The sequence below is a fragment of the Barbatula barbatula genome, assembly GCF_947034865.1.
Source record: "Barbatula barbatula genome assembly, chromosome: 4".
Taxonomy (NCBI): Eukaryota; Metazoa; Chordata; class Actinopteri; order Cypriniformes; family Nemacheilidae; genus Barbatula; species Barbatula barbatula.
Window position 1 is genome coordinate 837,577 of NC_136768.1, and position 23,000 is coordinate 860,576.

General features: G+C 40.3%; 1 protein-coding gene across 1 annotated transcript; it reads right to left on the reverse strand.

Annotated features, from left to right (window-relative positions):
* kcnc2 (potassium voltage-gated channel, Shaw-related subfamily, member 2) lies at window positions 1-23,000 on the reverse strand. The gene is made up of 4 exons (XM_079454805.1): window positions 22,033-23,000; window positions 6,603-7,530; window positions 5,353-5,523; window positions 1-1,060 (listed from the first exon to the last, which is right to left on the reverse strand). The coding sequence occupies exons 1-4, from the start codon at window positions 22,585-22,587 to the stop codon at window positions 936-938; spliced, it is 1,779 nt and encodes a 592-aa protein (XP_079310931.1). The 5' UTR covers window positions 22,588-23,000; the 3' UTR covers window positions 1-935.

The window sequence follows — 23,000 nt, forward strand, 5'->3', positions numbered from 1 at the left end:
AATAAGCCATTTAGTTTATCCTTTAAAATGTGCAGTCCAGCAACACAATCCAACACAGTCTGCAGTACAACTTCACAGTATATAAAAGTTTTAATCAAATTTCCTCTAGAATTAAAATATCTTATCACAACCGTCCACTTTACAAAAGCAGCAGCAAATCATGAATAAAGTGAAACTAAAGGCCATCGGATATTTAAAATAAGCAAAAATGCTCGAGCCCTTGGAGAACGTGTGCCTGTTCAAACATTTCATGGGGTCTTAAAGTATACAATCCCTTACAAAAATGAACCATGATTTTACTATAAATAAAACCAGAAAAACACAGACACCATAGTAAAACCACGGTACCGACAGTGTTCATAGTTTAACCATACATTTGTAATAAAACATTGTAGTAAAGTGAATGGTTATCAATCTGCAACAGTCACTGCACCTTTCCTATGGTAAAACCATGGTTATTTTTCTTAAGGGATTTCAAATCAACATATCCACACAAACACACAAGTACATACAAATCCAGAAATACAACATTGAATCCACCAGAGATACAAAAGGAAATAAAAGCATAAACGTGGGGGGGGTCACATTTATTAAACTTAGCATGTTTACGCTCTCTCTACTCTGTAGTATAGCCGATACACAAATACTTCATTGCCTCTATACATCTTAATACACTTATTGCACTGACAGAGGCTTTGGAAGGGGTGCACGATTTGCTACCCGACACAAAGGTGAAGCCACAGGTGAGAAACCATGTGATTTTATACAGATGCCACATTTAATGGAGAGCGACTCTGAATATGTTTTAAGCCGGATACGCCTCGCTGTCCACGTTTCAGTCTTTTTCCAAATGGAATGAACGGGAAACTCCAAAGGCCGTGAGCCGTCCCTTCAGCGAGCTCTCTGTTCAAGTGTCTGTGTTCACAACCGTCCAATCACATGGTTATTCTATTCCAGACTGTCCAATCCAATTCATCAAACCCATCTGAGTCTCTGCTGGCCCCGCCTTCCCTGTCTCTGGCCGATATAAACTGTACATCAGCCAGAGGTGATAGAGTAGCTGCAAACGCAATCACATCAGTAGAAATATTATACACATCATTTATTATACATCTAAATATTATTTATTACACAGGCCTATATCATTTTGTATTTGCTATGGAGTAAAATACGATTCGGACATTTCTTGGTAAGATTCCCCCCAACATCATATTCCTCTAAATATTACCCAGTAATTAAATTTAAACATTTATAGATTAAACATAAAATATATCACTGACAGCATGCGCACAATGAGAAAGGATCATTCAGATAAACAAACAGTGCTCATTTCAGGTGCAGGGTGTGGACGCAAAGTGCCAAATGAAGTTTATGCGTGACAGCATCTCCCCACACCAGTTGCTTAGCAACCTCCCCGTTTCCAGATTCCCTCACATGATGCTGAGGACAATCGACCACTTTCAATCTGTATGAGAATCCACCTTAATGACTATCAGATGAACATCACACAGTTTACAACACTATTCACAGGATGTAGATGAATGACTCGGGTGAGGCGAGCTGTTTGTCTGTAGTTTTGAATGAATGATGGATTTTGTCAGACATGTGTTCAAACTACTCGTGACTGTGTAACCATGAACAAAATGTATGATCATTGATGCCTTCATGTCAAGTCAACGTGAAACACATTACAGAAGTAAAATTTCACATTGACTCGTGCTAAAGAACCAACAACCTCTGACTGCAACATAGACCGAATCAGACCAATTCTGTCCGAATGGTGTTGATAAGAGTCATTCTCTCACCCCAGTAACATCACACAGCACGAGGAGGTTACCTGTGAGTTTCGTCAGGGCCGTCCCCTCCCCTTAAGTCACAACGTTCCCCTCTGCTCGGTTGAATCTCGTGAACACAACCTCTGAGCAGTTATCTGTGTGTATACAACCAGCGTCGTGAGGCCTTCATTACGGAGACAGAGACGGTGAAAACAGACAGACGTCATGCATCGAGGCCGAACAGTGCACATTACGGGAAGTTTTATCTGTTTCACACAAACGTTCAGCATCCTCAAAGCTGGAGACAGACGGCCCATGCACACATGAACAGTTCAGCAGCGAGAAAGAGATCAGGGGCTTGTCACATCACATGTCCATCGATAACAAAGAAGCCCACCGAGAACATTTACACACAAACAGTTACATTGAAACACAGACCCGAGGTCACACTTTCCTCCTTTTGTTCCTCTCGTCTTGTTTATAGAAGCACGTCAGATGTACATAAAAGTTAAAACTGCTACCTGTACTTACTCCCTAATAATACATGTCTCCTATCTAATGTCTTTTCATATCCTGGGACCCAGCAATTCATTCTTACGTTTTTTTCCCATTGAGTTATAATGGAAGTTGGCCAAAAGAAAAGAAAAATGTATGACAACGTCCTATATTCCCCCCAAAAGAATTAAGAAATCATTATAAACAACATTGAACATCTTTGGGAACTTTGGTTTATTTAATATAAACTCCCATTTTCATTAAAATGCACAACACAGCTGTACTGAAACGTTTTTACTTGCACTTTGAAAGTTTTCAAAAGTTTATGTACTCAGGCCACCAACACGCAGTTGTTGTGTAAACGATCGTCTTAAATAGTTTACAACACAACAAAGATAAATGAAAAACAAATATTTCTAAAACTTTGCTGGGTCCCAGAAGGTTACAGTGAAGACACAAATGCACAATGCGAGATACATTTATATTTCTTATTACAGTGTCTAATTCTTCATACAGCACAATTATATGAGTAATCTCTATAGTATATACATCACAGAGCAAGATTAAAGTGTAGCTCCACCCACAGTATTTATATTATGTTCTATGAGTGAGTGGGCGTGGCCTCAACACATGTAGTCGATATATAATGGACAGGGCGAAGCCAGCGGAGAGAGACGGAGAGCGTGAGCCGGCGAGCCTGCTATGTTGTTTAAGCTTCGGGATTTTCCAAAGCCTCCAGACGTGAGAGAACGCAACATTAAGAGCACAAAGACACACAAGAGAAATACAGCAGGGTCTGGTGGGACATGGTCACGGGCGTAACACTACACAACGTTACACATCACAATCACATCCACAAACAGTGTCCAGCGATCAGAATGCAAGATTCACAGATCTCACATGAAAAATACTGAAATTTACCAGTAAGGTGAAGTTTAATACTGTACCGTATTTAAATATTTACTAAGGTATGTTTAAACACAATTTACTAGTCAATAAAATTGCATACTACAGTATTTTTAATGTGGGTTCTTACAGAAGTTATTTTTAATACTTTGAAACAAACACCTGTCTGGGATGTTTTTCATTTTGATCACTGAACAGGTTTTTGTGGAATCGTATGCTCAAGTATGTGTGAGAAATCAACTTTCAAACAAAACTCTCAGATCAATAAACTGTATACAGAGGTCTAAATTAAGAAACACGATCCCAGAAGACTAAACCACAACAGATCTGATCATGATGATGAGATAAAAATAACTGTATCACATGACTTAACAAAGAACAGACTGGATGGAAATGACAACATTAACTGTGCGAAAGTTTCAGGGCATTTACATTTGACCATTTGGAAGATGTTTTTATCCAAATCTAATAACATGGCATTCGATCTAAATATACTTTTTACAGTATGTATTCCATGAGGATCAAAATGTGTTAAAAGAATATCAAAGTTATTTCATAACACAATGACCATGTGCTTCTTTGTTATGTAATGTTGCTTTAAAACCGTTCAGGAGGATTTGTCTGTCTACACATAATTAAACAATAATAAACAATAACAATAAATAGATGTAACAGCATTATTAGAGATATTCATTTACTCTTTATAACCTTTTGCTAGGGATTGTGGCCAGAGTTACTTGTAACTTTACTAAGTAATTAGTTACGTAAGGAATAATAGTCGACGGGCCAATAAATTATTCGAAAGTGAATGCACACCCCGAGGTGGTAATGTTTGTCATGTTATCGTCTTTAAAATGCTGTTGATGGTAGAACTACTTTCTTGCGCATCACATTTCCTTTAGAGTGAACGGACTCGGAAGCTTGAGGCCGTCGTCAGATATTCCTTACCTATTCATGCATTTTGTTTTTCTATTTAGTTATTGTTTTTATTCAATTTCAGTATATATATTTCTTTACATTATAACCGTCAGACTAAGAGCAGGGTGCATAATGTAATTTAATAAGTTTTCCCTTGAAAAGTAAAATAAGGGATTACTGTTCTTTCTTCTGTAATTTAATTATTTACTTCTGCTGTAATTAAACTAAACATTGTGTGTATCTGTGTGATGTGTGTGCAATAGTGGAATTGATAACAACCTTCTACAAAAGTCTAGCTTTAAAATCTGTGCTTTAATACATAATTCTCACATTTGTAATACTTTGGTCAGGTAATAATAGTTTTATATTATTTATTTAAATGAATTAAAAGAGCCGTTTCATGTCTATCCTTGAATCACTTAACTAATCAAGCTTGACATAGGATATAGAAATTAATTAGCAATAAGTAATTAAATACGTTTTGGAGAGAGTCATTTGTAATCTATAGAACTGTATTTAGTAACTAGTAATTCATTACTTTTTCAGAGTAACTTGCCCAACACTGGCTGTGGGTAATATTAACCAAAATCATTCAGAGATCTAAACTTCCTCAAATCCTCGAAATACCATCCGGAAACCTTTAGCATGCTGTTTTTATCGTACCAAAGTCAAAGCATTCATGTTATTTGCACACGAAAGCAATCAAAATGCATCAGCAATTCATAAATGTGTGTGACATTACAAATAAAAGTATGTATTATTTAGCGTGACCTCACTATCGTAGGATATTCATATATTAGCATGTGGAAGGGTGCTGGCTATTCATGTTTTAATTTGTGATAACCTTCAAATGACCTTTAATGCCGGCCGTGATGGAGAAATGTCAGGCTGTGACTCAACCTAACCTTGTGGACTTTGTCGGGTCATACTGGATAAAAACTCATGGATCATAGACAAACATGTTTAAAGGGTTACATTACATCGATTAATGCTCATATTTTCAAATATTAATGAACCCATATTCGATCTAGTTACTGTTCTTCTGAACAGTTAAAATTGTCACCATTTCCATCCAAAAGTGAAAGTTTATGTCAATGAATGAATCACTTATGTAGCTTAATATTTTCGTTACTTTTGAATTATTATGTATAAATGTACATCATGGAATGAGGAATGAGTCTCTCCTAGACTCTGGGGTTATCAGTGTATGTAGAATGATGACAGAATGGAGGGCTGTGATTGGCCGAGCATAATATACCTGCTTTACGAATAGCTGCGTCCGCCGTGCAGGTGTAATCGCTGGCTGCTAAAAGAAAGCACGTCGCTTCCGTACGGCGGTCCTGCTCGCACACGCTGGAGTGCCGTATGGGTCTCACCTCCTCTGGGGACGTGGTGATGTCACTTCCTGCGCTACAGTCTGCAGACAACACTGGTAGGAAATGATGAAAATGAAGGGCGAGTAAATGCCGGAGAACAACATCTGGTTATTTAGGACACTGCTCGGCGAGAGACAGAGGTGAGAGGTCAATCAAAAGACTGAAATAGGACTGAAATTAGGTCGATACAATGAGTCATTGAAACTTGGTGTGCACTGTGAAAGAGAGAGAGAGAGGGAGAGAGAGAGAGAAAGAGGGAGAGAGAGGAGGGACTTGTAAAAAGAATTTAACACTTTAGTATTAAATGTCCAGTCATTTCAAACCTTTATCAACCCGCAAACACATCATGAATAATATCTGTATTTTGCATTCAAATCTTTTCTTACAAACTTATTCTAAAAGTAAGATATTTCTCACCGTCAAGATTGTTTCAGCCTTTCTTAAAGCGTGTTATGCTCCTGAACACATCATCTCACCCCTTATCTCCGTGGCAACAGGCGAGCGGTGATGCCATGCTAGATCTGCACCACCCCTATGCTCAGCTCTCCAAGAGATATCTCAAAATGCTGTCAGCCTTTACCCGGCAGGAAAAAAAACACTCAACCTACGCTTACCCAAACTGAATGAAATACACACAACTAATCTGTTCCTCGGCTTTTCTTAAACACCACTGAGGTGCATTGAAATGTGCAGTTTTGTTTGATGCATTGATGATATTTCCACTGGAACACAAAGTTAGGGCGAGACGTATTGAGTGACTCTTTCACCTTTTTAAAATAGCCAGCAGCGTTACGTTTAACACGAAGCCTGTAAATCGTAAATTCATTAAATTAACCGGGTTTACAATGGGGTAAGACATTTAAACTTAAATTAAGTCCTTAAAAGTGTAGTTCACCTTCACAATGAAAATTCTGTGATCATTTATTCTCTTGTCATATCAAATCTTATGACTTCCTTCCTTCCGCAGAACACAAAAGAAGATATTTTGAAGAATGTTCCCCCATTCACTTGCATCGGTTACAATGGAAGTGAATGGGGGGGCTCTGGCTGTTCTGTTACCAACATTTATCCAAATATCTTCTTTTGTGTTGCAGACACTTTAAATCAAATATGAAGACATTATGATTCTAACCTGAGCGATGGCGTTCCAGTCCTCCGCTTTGTCCCAGACACAGATCTCCCTGCGTGCTGTTACAGGCTGTACTGAGATCAGTTTTGCAGTAAGAGGGTGAACACTGCACAGCCTGCGGGATGTGTTTCTTTCTCTTTTTGGGAAGCTTCTGTTTGGCCATTGCTAAGGAGTAATACATGCCAAAGTTATTTACAATGACGGGTACCGGCATGGCTATCGTCAGCACTCCCGCCAGGGCACACAGCGCGCCCACCACCATACCCGACCACGTCTGGGGGTACATGTCTCCATACCCCAGTGTCGTCATGGTGACCACGGCCCACCAAAAACCAATGGGGATGTTCTTGAACATGGTGTGGTGGCTGGCCGTCGGGTCGTTTGGGCTGGCCCCGATACGCTCGGCGTAGTAGATCATGGTGGCGAAAATTAGGACGCCCAACGCCAGGAAGATGATGAGCAGGAGGAACTCGTTGGTGCTGGCGCGCAGGGTGTGTCCCAAGACCCGCAGGCCCACGAAATGCCGCGTCAGCTTGAATATTCGTAAAATACGCACAAATCGCACAACGCGCAGGAATCCCAAAACGTCTTTGGCCGCTTTGGAGGACAGTCCACTCAAGCCCACCTCCAGATAGAACGGCAGAATGGCCACAAAGTCTATGATGTTCAAGACGCTCTTGACAAACTCCAGCTTGTCTGGACTGAATGTCACACGTACCAGGAACTCAAAAGTGAACCAGAGGACGCAGACTCCCTCGACGTAGGTGAGGGCCGGGTCTGTCTCGATCTCATACTGCTGGCTGGGGTCCGTCAAGCTGTCGTTGCGAAGGCCGTCCGTTTTGTTGATGATGGTGTTGAAGGCCTCATGTGTCTCCAGGCAGAACGTTGTGATGGAAACCAGGATGAAGAACAAAGAGGCGAACGCTATGAACTGCGGAGAGAGAGAGAAAGCATTTACACACAGTGACTATATTTAAGAGGGCCGCTCTCCTTTAGCCTGAATGGCGCTGGCATCCATTAACATCTATTTGTAGCCTGCGAGCTCTCAGTCTTTAAACTGTTATTCAGTGGACATTTGTCCTTGTTTTTATTTGGCAAGGATAAAAACTGCATGTGTTTCATGGACAGAGTAAATGGAATGTGCCAGATAAATCCACACAAGCTTTGCTAAACAGTTTCAGGGAAGTTACTTTAAAACTTTGGCTTATCTTATATAATGTTCAGCTGTAGTCAAGCTAATCTTTAGAAAATAGAAGTCACTAATAAAACCAACTGCACAAAAGCTATTGGGGGCAACTATAACATTTTTCACATGATATAACTGAAACTGAACGCACACGTGTACCACAAAAATGTGACAAAAATAAGCCTTGTATCATGTTAAAACAACATTAAAATGAACTGTGTAAACAACACTGTCATAAAACTGACAAATGTACTTAATGGGATATTAGAGTTGTAAATAACATTCAGTTTCCATGCAGACTAAAACCTCAATATATCGCTATGAGCTGCGGAGAGTTTAAACATGAACATACATTTTTTCAATGCAATTTAAGTTTAATTTCGATTTGATTTAATAAAAAAGTAATATACCCCAAATCACCGTATATAGCAAGCAAAGTGATGGCGCAGACTCTCGGAACTTGTCATTCTCTGCAATGTAAGCAAGCGTGCGTGTTAGGAGGACAGAGAAATATTAATTATTATTAGATTTAAAAATAATTTCGAGGCGAGTCTAGATCTGGTCGAGTATTGTATGGAACAGCATTGTTATGTGATGTTTAAGGAAAATGTACATAAATTTGACTGTTTTGAAAATGATGTTCCCTGGACTTCAGACATTTTGCCTTAACACATTTATTTTGCACATAGTGACTTGATTCTGGCTTATTTTAATTCATTTCTCATTTTTATTAATCATTGTAACACGTTCAAAAGGCGAGGAAGGAAGAGGACGGGGTCGGCTGGACTTAATTCAGTTCACAACACTGGTACAATCTGATCGTTCAGCACAGTTCACAAAACATAATGCTATAGACGTATAGTCATTCGTCTCCAGTCATACACCGGTGCACAGTCCGTGTCTCTCTCTCTCCTTTGGCTCTGCTTCTCCGCAGGCTTTATGCTCCCCAACGCCACTAACTGCAATGAGACACGGGTGTTTGACATTTGCACTTACCCCTACAACCATAAAGGTATATTCTGTTCTAAACCAATACTGTAAATGAATGCGATTGTTTTTTGGGGTATCAATGTTGCGCTGCACTTTGCGCTGTACCCTTAACCACCTGTTGTCGTCCGACTATCAGTCAACTACAGGCAGACGTGACAATTCTAACTCGACTGTAAATCCTTAGTCGGGAACACTGTGTTCTTCTGAAGAAACATCATCTACTCTCAGACGGCCTGAGGCTGATTAAACTGACAGCAAACTTGTATTTATGAGTCAACTAACCCTTTCATTCAACAGCATTGCTACTCCAGTATTGCCATACGGTTTTTAAGATAATGTGAGGGACATCACACAAACCAGCGCAGTCTTGGCCGGTCATCGCTGTGCGATATTTAATGTCAATAAAAGACGGCAAATGAGTGAGTCAGACATCAATCGCAGCAGCGTTCAGCCCACACAACAGCGCTGGAACCCTGTCTGTCAACATATCACCACAAACACAACACACTCGCTATTATAACGCAACTTCACATTCAACTCAATGATGTGTTCAGACATCAACACGGGACACAGCCTGTCCCCTCCAGATAACGTCTCAAAGGGCCTCTTCTCTCACTTCTCTCTCTCTCTTTGTTTTAGCATCCTAATGAGGCTTTAAGTGGTCTGGAGGGCTATAATCTCCACAAAGGCTGCAGAAATCATCAGGACCGAAGTATTATGGCATCAGACAACATCCACACGCAGGACAACAGGGTCTTTGTTTAGTCTAGCGAGCGTGCGGTACACGTGAACAAGCGCTATCTAATGATCCTGTCATCCACGGCGGGCTTCACAAGTTTCTCAGGAGCGTCGCCGGGTATGTGAGGTTTAATACGGGTGAACGCGGCTGCCAGTGATCTCCACAGGGTGTGTTCACTACGCTAAATTACAACAATTCCACAACTTTCTTTTCGTGGTTTTATAGCCTGTATTTAAGTCTGTATTTAAATGGATCAAAAGTGACTGTGCATTGAAATAGACTGACAGTCATAAAAGAAAGTGTAAAACTGTGATAGATGGTAAAACCGTCAATAAATGGTCACCTGTGGACGGTTCTCTCAGGACCCCCAGATCTTAACATATGGCAGACACAGCACTGTCTCTACGCCAACAGGCAAAGCTCCACGAAAACAGGAGCTTGGGGTATCAGATTCCTCCATGAATGATTATAAGAATACACCCAGTCCAAACACACCATAAATACACTCGCACACACACACACACATCACAGACACATCACAGACACAAATGTCATACAAACTAGGGTTGTGCGATATATCGAAATAATACACATGTGCGTATCGCAATATGCATATCGCGATGGTTTGCGATAAATGAGCCATTTAATTCTTTGAAAAGTAGTGTATGGTCAAAGTTTTAGGTTGATGCTGATAGTGTAGTATCTATCTGGCATGCGGATATAAGTTGGGATATGCGTGCGTTTGCATGAAAGCAATGCAGGTCAATCAACAATCCGCACCGCGAAGCGAGATTTATTTGTTTGTTTACAAAATGTCAGATTTGTTTAATGCATTGCTGTTTACTTTCAGAAGTTGTAGTGATGCTTTCTTTTTCCTAAAATAATGTGAAATATATGTTTGTTATATAATCTCTTTAATATATTTTAATACAATTTAGATTTATTTTAGAAAAAGAAATCGCATATCGAGTATCGCATTATTTAGCATGCTATCGCATATCACATTTTCCCTCAATATCGCAAAGCCCTACTACAAACAGATATAATCACAGTCCAAAACAAAAAACACTCACCAAGTGCCAAATAAATGAAACAAAGCTATTGGCCACCGGTCTAAAGATACCTGTACACCCTAGAGATGAACTAACATCCACACATTCATCGTCAGATTCAATCTCAATTCTCATGTTTGATAACACCAGAGTTGTTATGACGACTATTTGAATTCCATTACGGTTTTGTTCACCAGCCGATGGTGAGATGATAAGGCTTTGTCTCAAAGCTATGATTCACCATTCCTCCAATATCATTACTGACAGGCACGCATCCACATTTGTGTTAACCCGACTAATGCAGAGCGGGCAGATATAAGAGATCCGTTTATACGTTAGCCCTATGGTGAGAAAGCAATGAATGTCACATGAAGGGTATGAGAAAACTGGAGACGCTAATGGCTTTCAGAAGAAGTCTGCTCTGAGGTTGAGTTTCAGACGTGTGTGTCTGCGAGCGAAAGTGTGTCTGTTGTTCATAAATCACGTCTACAGGTCCTCAGGAAGTCATTTCACAGGAACAGAGGAAGGTTCCACACTCACCAGGGATGATCTTATGTAGGTCACTCACACAAAGAAAGTGTCTGTGGCCTGGAGCCTAAGCAAGTCACCTATTGACTTGACAGATCTCAGCTCGAGACATTGTTGAGAGATCTCTGCGGAAACTCGAATGACAGAGACATTTGTGAGATTTCTAAATCATATAAAAATGTAAGATCTGTCTTTAAAATGAGAGCATCTTAAATTGCAGTCATCTCTCTCTCTCTCTCTCTGATTCTAGCACACTGAGACCATCATCACCATCACGCTGAGATCCTGATTGTGTGATTGAGCCGACGGGAAGAAGTGACAGGAAAAATAAACAAACAGATACTTTTGGCATGCAAATAAATGCATAGCTGCTACACCGCTTGAACTGTTTGGGCATGATGTGTATACTCTTTACAGTACAAGCTGTCTAATTTTTTTAACTTTCAATGCAACACATCTTTTTTTTAATTGAACAACTCCTTTAATGCAACTTTATTCTATGTTGAAGTATAAATTACATACTTAATTGCAAACACACCCAAACTACAGTATTATTTACAGTATAAGCTGCCATACATATTTGGTGAAATCAGAAAGAAACACTGATGGTACAACCGATAGTTGTACTGTCCATCTGTTTATCACAAACTTTTACTCATCAGACGTCATCTACACTACACAACACTCATGTATGAAAACATGGCATATCTGATACACACACACAAACGGTCCTGCTGGGGTCCCTGCGGGTAATGGCAGATGCCTTGATCGTGTGTGATGTCACGGCGGGATTCCTGTTCTAATGACACAGACACACGTGCTATGAAAAATCCTACAGAAGGGAGCTGTGATAATATTGCACAACATAAACACTCACAGCAACTACTTAAAAAGGAGGTAAAAGAATAAAAACTGCCCTTACACAATTCCACGACAAACCTCTTGCAGGTTATTGTGGGATATGGATAGTTCACCCAAAAACACATTTTTCTTCAGTAAAACACAACAGAATATATCTGGAGAAATGTCTCAGTGGTTTTGTGTTCGTACAATGGAAGTCAACGCTGTTCGGTGTAGTTTGATTATCAACGTTCTTCCAAATATCTTCTACTAAAATCCCTTTATCTCTGTCTCCGTACGCTATAAAAACAGTGCACATCAAATCCGTCTCTTCACAAAGACTCTCATTGTGCTCATATTGGGGTGCCATGGTAACCGCACCACATCTCACGCTCCGTCTCGGTTTATGTCTCGCTGCCGTAAGGAGGACGACAGCACGAGAGAAGTGGGGGAGAAAACAAGCGTGTGTTTGGCAGCAAACGCAGGGGTTTCCCTCCACACGGAGCAGACATCACACACACACACACACACACAGATGTCACAGGCGCACGTCTAAACAATAAAAGGTCATCCTCTACACACGTGTGTGCGTGCACGTGTCCGCGGGATGAAAGCCAGAAAAGATGGAAATGACAGCAGACATGAAATGGAAACGACACAAAAACTCTCAACACACAACAGATTTACTCAGTCCCTCTGTAATATTCTCTATATATCATCTATTTGGCAGATGTTTTTATACGGGGTGAAGTGAAGTGAGTTCTTTTGCTTTATTAAGGTTGCCAAATAAATTTTAATTCAGGTATAAAGTGAAGACTATTAAGTTAAATGACACTAGGATGCAATTTCAATTTTAACTATCACAAATCTGGATTTATTATTAGACTTAAAAAGCTTTGAGGTAAAAATCTCTTCAGTGTTTCATCTCTTTGAAACTGGGAGGAGATGTCCTTCCCTGCTGGAAAACAACACACAGCCGAGTGTTTCAACATAATTCGACTGGGCATATGCCAGATTAATGAATTCACATTTCTGCCTGATGAAATAATGAAAAGAAGAGACGTCATATCTTTGACACGAGATCCTTCACTTCCAGAAACCTCGCTAGCACAAATCTGTCATTTCTTTTCCAAACGGGAACATCAGAAGCGTACCGAACGCACACATACAAATACACACCCTTAAGAAAACTCTTCCTGAAATAGCAACCGTCGCCTCTGCTCGACTATTAATACTTCTCGAAACAAAAGGTGCGATCGCACTTTCAAGGATTTTGACATTGCTGCGAGGACCACGTGACTCAGACTTTGTGGCACTTTATCAAATTCATTTTTTAGTTCTTTTCAGATGCCTTTTGTCGTCACTTTTATCCGGGAGCATCATCGTCTTTCTCTTTGTTTGCCTTTGGTCCCCACAAGGAGCCAAGGCTAGGGATTCAGCTGTTGCTATGGTGACTCCATTATGTAAGTTGTCATAGAGATAGCCTGGTAGATGAGGACAGGTGTGGCAGCGCGGTGCCCATCGTACCCAAAGGCAACTACAACGACAATCACGAATATGAAATGTGAAGTTAGGTTAATGTTTTGGAAAACCTCAAAAACGTCTCATTGTTGCTTTCACAGGCAAATGTTTACCCTAAATTTGAAATAAAACAGAAACAAATGAATGTAATTGCTGAAACACATAAAGAGTACGGAGGTGTAAATGAATGTAGACTGTAGAGGTAAAATAATCTGGATTTGGGTGAATGTGATGAGAAATGTTTGAGTTCATTCTTCAATAATATTGACTTTTCATTGCAGACTTGACAAATCTGAGCTCAGTTTGACACATCGTTGACGTCTCTTCTCAAACTCTAATGACAGACACATTTGTCACATTTCTGGAGAAAATATCAGAGTAAATGACAAACAGCATTCCTTCAAAACTAAAAGTCCATCCCTAAAAGGATAGCTGTACATAAAATGAGACAGAAATATCACCTCTGTGTGACTCCAGCCTGTTTATTAAAAGTCTGTTTTCCATCGGAATGCTACATCATTTGAGAGGTAGAGGCATGCAGTGTCTTGCGTGCCAGTTCCTGCGGTTACAGCGAGTGTGCATGTGTGCCGCTGGCTAGCTGATGAATCATGAATAGAGCTGTTTTACTGTGAGATTGGGGGTAATTTAGCTTAATGGATATAGATGGTCGGGTCTCTCCACACTCCATTATTAAGAAAGACGGATGGTGGGATGAGCGAGACCGCCAGGGCAAAAATCTACCGTCATTTCTTTCCGTCCGCTCAGACAGAATTCCTAATGAACGGGAGTTTGTGTCGTTAAAACGATGTGAAGAGAAAAGCCAATGAAAAACAGCATTCAGTCAGATGAAAGACATACACAATCTTTAAACAAGTCATATTACATTTTTATGACTCTTTTCCTGCATTTACAAAACAATCAGAACTACAACTTCTCATCTCATCCTAAGAACAAGCAGGACCAACTGACTGAACTTGCAAAAACGTTTTATTTAAAAGAATCGAATTAACATTACTGTCACATCAAACACTTTTCTTTTGTGTGGTTAAAGCGAGACCTGCGCAGACACACTTGAGCTCTAGAATCAGGCAGGTCTGACAGAGAGAGAGAGGCAGATCCCGAGGGGCTCACTCACTGAAGTTTTGAATCACTGATGCCCTTGCCCTGGTCTTCTGAATTTCAGGCTGTAATCAAACCGCACGCGTCTCTCACATCCCCTCAAATCCCTCATGAGTTCAGCTGAGACTCTCAGAATAACACAGAAGAAACGAATCCACCCCGAGAACTCAGACAAACCCTTTCGTTATTCCAAACCTACTCAAGGTCAGAGGCTGAAACTGACAGAACAGCATGAAACGCAACATCTTATGTGTGTTCTGACTCACAACTCCACCGATAGACATCACATCACAACACATGAATTGAAGCAACACTTCGGACAAACACCACAGCGTCATTACATCGCCATGTGAATCGGACTATCCAGTAAGACTGATGACATCTCTTTAATATCTCAATTGGTTTCTTTTAGACATTAATGAGATTAAATGGAGCGCAAATGGAAATGTCAGATATAACCAATAAAATCTCATTCTGGGAGAAGAACAGAGCAAAATATAAATAGAGGTAGCCACAGTAAAACATTTCAAGCCCTTATCCTAACATAAAGGACATTTTCCCATTTGGTTATATTATTTATATCTTAAAGGTAACATTGTACAACATAGATTCATCTGTCAAAAACCATTACATTACAATTGTTTCAAAGTTTCAAGGCAGCTTTACATAAACAAGAAATCACAAAAAAGAAGAAACGTATTGACTGTATAGAGAAGAATACAATACATTACATTATAGCTGGGCAATATATGAAATATTTACATTTTATATTTTGGTGCCGATATGGAATTAAACACCACAAGGAATGAAAACAACGAAATTGACTTTTCTTTTTAAACATTTTGGATTCGTAAACACCATCGTTAGGTTTGCGCACACTTCTTGTGTCATGAATTTCAAGTCACAATTTAAAGGCAATTCTGATTTGCTACCAAAAAGGGATTGAACTAATGTCTGGCATGACTCATTAATGTTTACATGCTATAATATCTGTATATAATTGTAGATATCAATGTAGCAAGAACTCGTGTTCAAATAAAATTAAAATGAAAAAAGAAATTGCTCTTAAGTAATTTCAGAGCAAATTATAACTAGGAGGAATAAACAAATCTATATAGTAAATATGATAACAATGTTAAAATATATCAGTATACGTATATCACCCAGCCACAATGTATAATCTACTAATGTTATATATGTTTAACCCCAAGCAACAGGATCACATAACAGAACCATTCAGACTTATCACATTTTATTCGTTTCTCCAGTTAAACTACTCCAAACAGCAGATGTGTACAGGACGCTGAGAAAGAACTTGTGTGGCCGTCATTCCAGTCAACATGACAGATACTCTTGACTCCAAACTGACCCGCCAACCTAACGCAACGCATCCCCGCTCATCCCGACACATGACAGCCAGCTGTCGGTGTCAACATTACTGGATTGACAGGTCAGGTGATGTAAATCCATCAAACATCTTCTGTCAGGCGTGTCTTATTGAAATGAATGGACTGTTTATCAAATGGATCAGTCGACTTACAGTTGAAATGTGTGTGTGTTTGTATGTTGGAGTGCGTTTGTGTACATGAGGATGAAAAATGTGTGCCAGCAGGCGCGCTGCCAGGAAACAAGAGACAGACAGAAAGAGAGAGAGATATCAATGCGATCTCATTCTGTCATTTTAAAAAGTGAGGTTATATGACAACAAATAAAATAATTTCAACCTAATACATTTTGAATCCGTATTTCAAACAATAAGCAAACAGAGCAATCAGGACACATAAGAAGTGGATGACATCTTTAAAAACGTTTCAATTGTTTTCTATGTTGGCTTGAATGTTTCTCACTCTGCACTTATGAAACATAAAGACAGAGACTATGCAAACAAATCACCACCATGAAGTTGATTCAATGAAAATGACACTTTCAATCAATTCACAGAAATGAAACTGAACTCTAATACAGCTTTTGTTACTTAAGTTTATATAAAACGGAACCGAATCTCTCATCTTATATTCTCAGGTTTTGATTTATTTACAGCACCCTTTCAGCATATGTGATATTTCGCCACCCATGATTAGCAGCTATAAAGTCTGAGGGTTACAGTAGATATAAATCATGTTTACAGTCCATTTTTAGTGTTATTAGTCAGAAGGTTTACAGGGGAATGAATGAGAAGAGTTAATGTATCCAGAATATATTTCACATGTTTTTAATAAATGTAATATGTCATAAAGACACACATTTCATTCATACAGTATATTGCCACCAATTGAAACTTATTTTGCTAAAGTGGTATTGTAGGTGCAAATCATTTCTGTGAATCAATTCGAACAATCTATTTTAATGTCTGAATGTTTTAGTAAAAACCATTTCAGGTCTAGAATTTCTCAACAAGAGAAAGGAGTCTTCTGCTGTGCAGCGTTGAAATTTAAGAAAAGATGTTTGTCGAATTGCATGGAATGGTCTATAATATTGTTAAGCGTAACCCACTACCAGATGCTGTCATGAAAAAATTTAGTTAAATTATGTATGATGAACGTCTGTGCGTATCAGTATTTAGATATAAAATCGATATACAATTCTATATAGTAGTAAGGAATATTTTTAAATTGCCACAACGGCCTTAAAGAGATATTTCACCCAAAAATTAATTCTGTCATCACTTACTCACCCTCAAGTTCAAAACCTGTATGATTTTATTATTTTGTTGAGCACAAAAGAAAGAAAATCTTGAATGAAATGAATGAAATCACCGTGCAGATGGCCACACAGAGAAAGCATGTGTGAGAGCCGGACAGTTTGTCTAGTACATCAGAGTCAGACACGCGCTTCCTAACAGCCAGACGTCTCATTGCATTTGAGTGTCATTCAGATGAGGAGATCTTTGGCACTCCGCACGAGTGACTCCTAATAGAGCCGCAGTTAAACCAGGACTAGCAGCTCAACTAAACAGGATAATTACCAGCGGCGGCGTACCGAAGCAAACTGAAGAGGTCTTCACTTAATAGAGTATATTTACACCCCACGGAAGAGTGAAGGGCTTTAAATGTCACCATTCAACACAGCCACTTTATGACTCACTCCGCACGTACAGTAAATCACACCACATCATGACTGTTTTTATGTCATAAATATTTTTGTGTAATTACAGGGTGGCAGGCAAATTGTATAAACTGTCACTAAACTACTTTGCATGTACGGGCGCACGGTGACATTCAAGCTTGTGACACAATAGTTATAATTATAAAGAGACGAAGTGGGAATGTTTTGGGAAGAAAAGTGAAACAAAAGTCTGCTCACAGTCAAGAAACGCGAGCTGTTTACAGCGAAGTCGCATTGATTCAGCTCCTGACGGAAAAGGACACGCGGGTCATGCAGATAAGATGAAGACGTTACGGTGAGTCGAACACAAAGTGTGCCAGTTTTAACTTTCAGAGCTCTTAGTGTGAAAGTCAGACACATTGCGTTCAGAACTCGACCTAGCAGATAGGACATACTTCAACCTCAACAGTGAACCTCAAAATAAGAATATAAATAGCGAAGTAAAGACGGTATGGTCATTAAGATCATTAAACGGAGAAGTAGCAGACACACACACTAAGTGATCTCCTTTACGTAGTCTACATAGAAATGTCACAAATATTTCCTTAGGAGTTTCAGAAGAGATGTCAACAAGGTCACAGAAATATGACATAATCAGTATTACTGAAGACCTCAATATGAACTATGAAACATTTCTCATCAAATCGACCCAAACTCAGATTATTTGAGTATTCATTTTACACCTCCACACCCTGAAAATGTTTCAACAATTACACTCATTTGATTCGGTTTTATTTCTCCCAAATAATTTAAAGAGAAACATCTGAGACTAAGTTCTCACATACAATACATTACGCAATTGAGAACATTGAAAACGCAAAAATTTTAATAAAATGTTCCTCTAAGAAAGCAAATGGCAATCACAGCAATAACCCTCCAAAAGCTACCAGACAAAGAGAGATTTACAATAACCCTGATAAAAGAATACAAAAGCAGTCACTAAGACCATGACAGAGCCGAAACAGCATATAAAAATAGACAAAGACATTATTGAAAGACGAGGAGAGAGAGAGAGAGAGAGAGAGAGAGAGAGAGAGAGAGAGAGAGAGAGCGAGAGAGCGAGAGAGCGAGAGAGCGAGAGAGCGAGAGAGCGAGAGAGCGAGAGAGCGAGAGAGCGAGAGAGCGAGAGAGCGAGAGAGAGAGAGAGAGAGAGAGAGAGAGAGAGAGAGCGAGAGAGCGAGAGAGCGAGAGAGCGAGAGAGCGAGAGAGCGAGAGAGCGAGAGAGAGAGAGAGAGAGAGAGAGAGAGAGAGAGAGAGAGAGAGAGAGATGAAAGTACATTGAGACATTGAGAGTGTGAGCTTCACGTCCCCGGTGAATTTGAGTTTGGCACACATTGCCCTTGAGCTAAACACAGCTGTGTGTGTGTGGCCTCAGGATGGAGCTCTTGATAGAGACAACATCCCATTTTAGCTTCAAACAGGTTATTTGTGCACCTGAGTTTTAGAGAGGTACAGCTTCTGAAAGTCATTCTTGTAACTGTTATTGCTGAGAAGGTACTAGACTCACTGACCTCTCCATCACCTCCCATCAGGCTCGGTGTGATAAGAGATCTAATGCTCTATTTTCACTCTTCAGAATAAACGAACGGTTTGTTTTACACACTGACTTAATAAGAACGAACAGGCTGAATTTTAACAGCGAGAAAACAAAGTTGTGAGACAGGCAGAAAGATAAGACAAGCTCTGGACTAAAAATATAAAAGACTGATGATCTGAAAGGATGAAAATATGGAGGCATTGGAGAGCTTCTTCAGACCACTCCTTTTTAGAAATATAAAATTCACCAAAGAAATTAACATTTAATGACCCTCATGATGTTTGACTTTCTTCCAAGGAGCATAAAAAGATGTGTTCAAGAATCTTTGCAGTTTTCTTTCATTTAACAGAAGCATACATGGACGTCAAGCAACAAAAACATCTGCATCTTAAAAATATTTTAATTTGTGTGTCTTTGTCTGGCCTTTCCATTAAACAAAAGAACAACATTACATTCTTTCTTTCACAGAATAAAGTCATACACCATCATCACAAGGTCATGGAAATGATGACAACTATTACCATTTTGTTACGTACAGACATTTTGCAAAACCCAGTTTTTCAGTAATAATATAATTTAATTGAGTAAAATTAAGAACTAAATCACAGATGATTACTTTTAATATACGATTCATCATCATTTTAAAATAAAAAGCTCTTAAAAACATAACATTCTCTTTTGCAAAATTGTGCATTGTCAAACCTTTAAGAAAAAGAGGTATTTGAAAGGTTCCCTGTCAAAAGATCAGCAGAACTGTAGTTCTGTGCCCAACATTACCCTGTCAGAGTTCATATCTGCTAGTGAAATTTGTTTAAGACGTTTAAGAAGTAATTAGTAAAAAAAAGTGTGTGATTGGCCCCGGTGGTCCGAGCAGCTTCATTAAGCCTGTGTGGCCGTTTGAAGCCCTGGACCGCTTCAGTGGAGGAGTTGAAAGCGTGTTCACATCCAGAAAAACACAGGCATACACTTATCACAGCACAAAAGACAGTCCTGCGAAACGAGCACACAAACGCTTCTTGTAAAAAGCAGAGACCCTCCCTCGAGTCGTCCACCAGAATGTAAAACAACAGCTCTGGCGGTCTTGCGTTTAACATGGAAGGCACCCTGCGTTCTGTTTAACTCCCCGAGCAGATGGAAGAAATTCAAAGATGCAAACACGTCTGTCTCACGTTTTACACCTACAGCGGTTCACAGTGTCCTGTCAGCAGTGTGAAAGACAGATCTGTAATCACTGTCTCACATTAAAATGAAACCCAGGGCCTATAAACAGGACACTGAAGAAAATGCAAAAGTTGGAGTCAGGACTGAAAAAACGGGTCAACATGTGGCATGCTCATTCTCAAAAGAAAATGTGACCATCCATGCTCAAGTACATTACTGTACCACACAACACAGGTCCTTACAGTACATCCCACATGAACACCCACTGACTTAACGCACTCCAAACCAACCAAGACAACCACCGCTCATAAGCGTTCTAAAGGAAATTACAGACAGCAAAGACATCAGCTGCCAGCGTCACCATTTGGCTCATCTGTGCCCACATAAACACATTCTGCATATACCGTGTTGTGCTTCCCAGAGCATGAATCATGCATACACAAACTCAATGTCACACACTTATTCAAACATCACCGGAGAAAATTAACAAACCCTTACAGCACATAAGGGGTTTGGAAATTTGTGTATGAGCGAGTTCCTGAAATGTATCGTTGCTTTGAATGAACACGGGTGGCCGATGGGCGATAAGGTCACCATGGAAACAGCATCTTTAAACGTGTGCCAGCGTTAACCTCTTAAGTGGCAACGGCACGCTCGGCATCAAAACACGCAGGCACGCACACGTCAACAGACACAGCTCTTGAAATCACTTCTGCTACATTAACAGATGGAATAAAAGACGTTTTAAGGCCTCATGGAAACACACGGAACAGATAGAATATGCCTGATGAATTCTGGAAAATGTCTCTGTAATAAATATGCAACATATAAATCCAAACCAAATGTCCAATCGACTATTTCTAGACAATGAGTACACATATGACAGTGCAAAGAATCTTTATCCTTGTGTGTCCCAAGGTCACACCAACGGCTCCTTTGTTAAAAATATAGCAGACAAAGAAATTAGAAGTCTAGAGCAACAGTTATTGATCTGATTAACATCCTTGACAAGATTCTCCTAGTTTGCTCTCTGCAGGTAAAATTCAATCAAATCCTCATTCAGGACTGGAACATTTAACATTTGACCGTCTTCTCACTGACAACAAACCAAAAACCCAGAGCTTCTTTCGAATTTGACAAACTGACAGTTTTATATCTTTAACTAAACGATAGAGGGAAGTCTAAAGTTTAGAATTGAATTGAAAAGCACAGAACTGATGGCTGGTCGTATATATTAATAGTTACAATAAAGTGCACTAGTACAATGATCTTGCTGTGCCAAACCACTCAAATTCCACAAAGGCTGGAAAATCGACCATCCATCTTAAAATGTTGCAAGCCCCCTTTAAAATATATATTTCTTCAAACATTATACAAAGTAATAGTTTTTCTCTAAATTAATGAAAATTTAACTGGAATATGTGAAAATTCGGTTTTTAAAAAACACATTTGTATACTGACGTTTCCAAAACAAACCTGAAGCATTACGCACACGTTAACTTGGGCGCGCGACCTGTTTAACAAACAATAGACTTATCTTTACTAATGCACGGTTTCGAAATGGCTGTCAAGTTATTTAAACACCGAAAGACCAAGGCAAATGCCTAAAGAAGCCGCGCGTAACCGTTTGGCGACTCCGCGCTGCGCGCTCTTACCCGCGCGGTTCTTGATGAGTATGGGTCCTCAAACAGAGCCCAGATCACCGGCTGCCACTTTCTCCACCGGCTGCCGGTCCCGTCGGCGGACAGCAGGTCCTCGATTCCAAGCCTTTTCCCGATCTCGACTTCATCGTCGTTGTCCACGTTCATCTCGAACACATCCAGCGCCTCTTCGGCATCCCGGTGCTGTCTGTAGGTCATCCAACAGCACGGCTCCACGTCCGTCTCATCGATGCCCCAGAAGGACAGCTCCTCCTCGAACAAAGGACCGCACACGTCCGCCGGGCAGTGCAGCTTACCTGTCCGGTAATAGTTGAGCACGTAGGCGAAGACGCCCGGGTGCCGGTCGAAGAAGTACTCGTTGTTGCGCGCGTTGTACTCGATGAAGCCCGGGACTTGTTGCAGCCGGTCAAGAACGGATTCCAGGTCCGACTCGGAGGCGAGCAGCGCCAGACGCGTGCCGGGCAGGGTCTTCAGCGTGGTCCGATAGGTTTCGTGCCTCGTGCCCCCGACGTTGAGGATTATCCTCTCGTGCTCGTCGAACTTGCCCATCTCTCAGAGTGAGACATGACGCGAGGGGAGTACTGTTACTCTGCGGTGCTCTGGCGATGCTGGAGTACTCCAAGAGTTCAGAGAGAGACTCATTTAAAACTAACGGATCGAACCGAAAGCCCTCGGGTGAGGTTTGCCTCTATCTCTCTCACGAGCGCGTCACCAATCAGTCGCGAGCGCGCTGACAGGTGAAGAGAAGCGTCGCGAGAGCAACACCTCGTTCCTCTATCGACCCATCATCATCATCACCTGCAGCTCCAGCCAACAGAGCAACAAGCGCGCGCGCTCTCTCTCTCTCTCACTCTCTGACATACACACACTCTTTCTCTGTCATATTCACTCTCTCTCTCTCTCACACGAAAACACAGACATCTCTCTCTCTCTCTCTCTCTCTCTCTCTCCATCACACACAC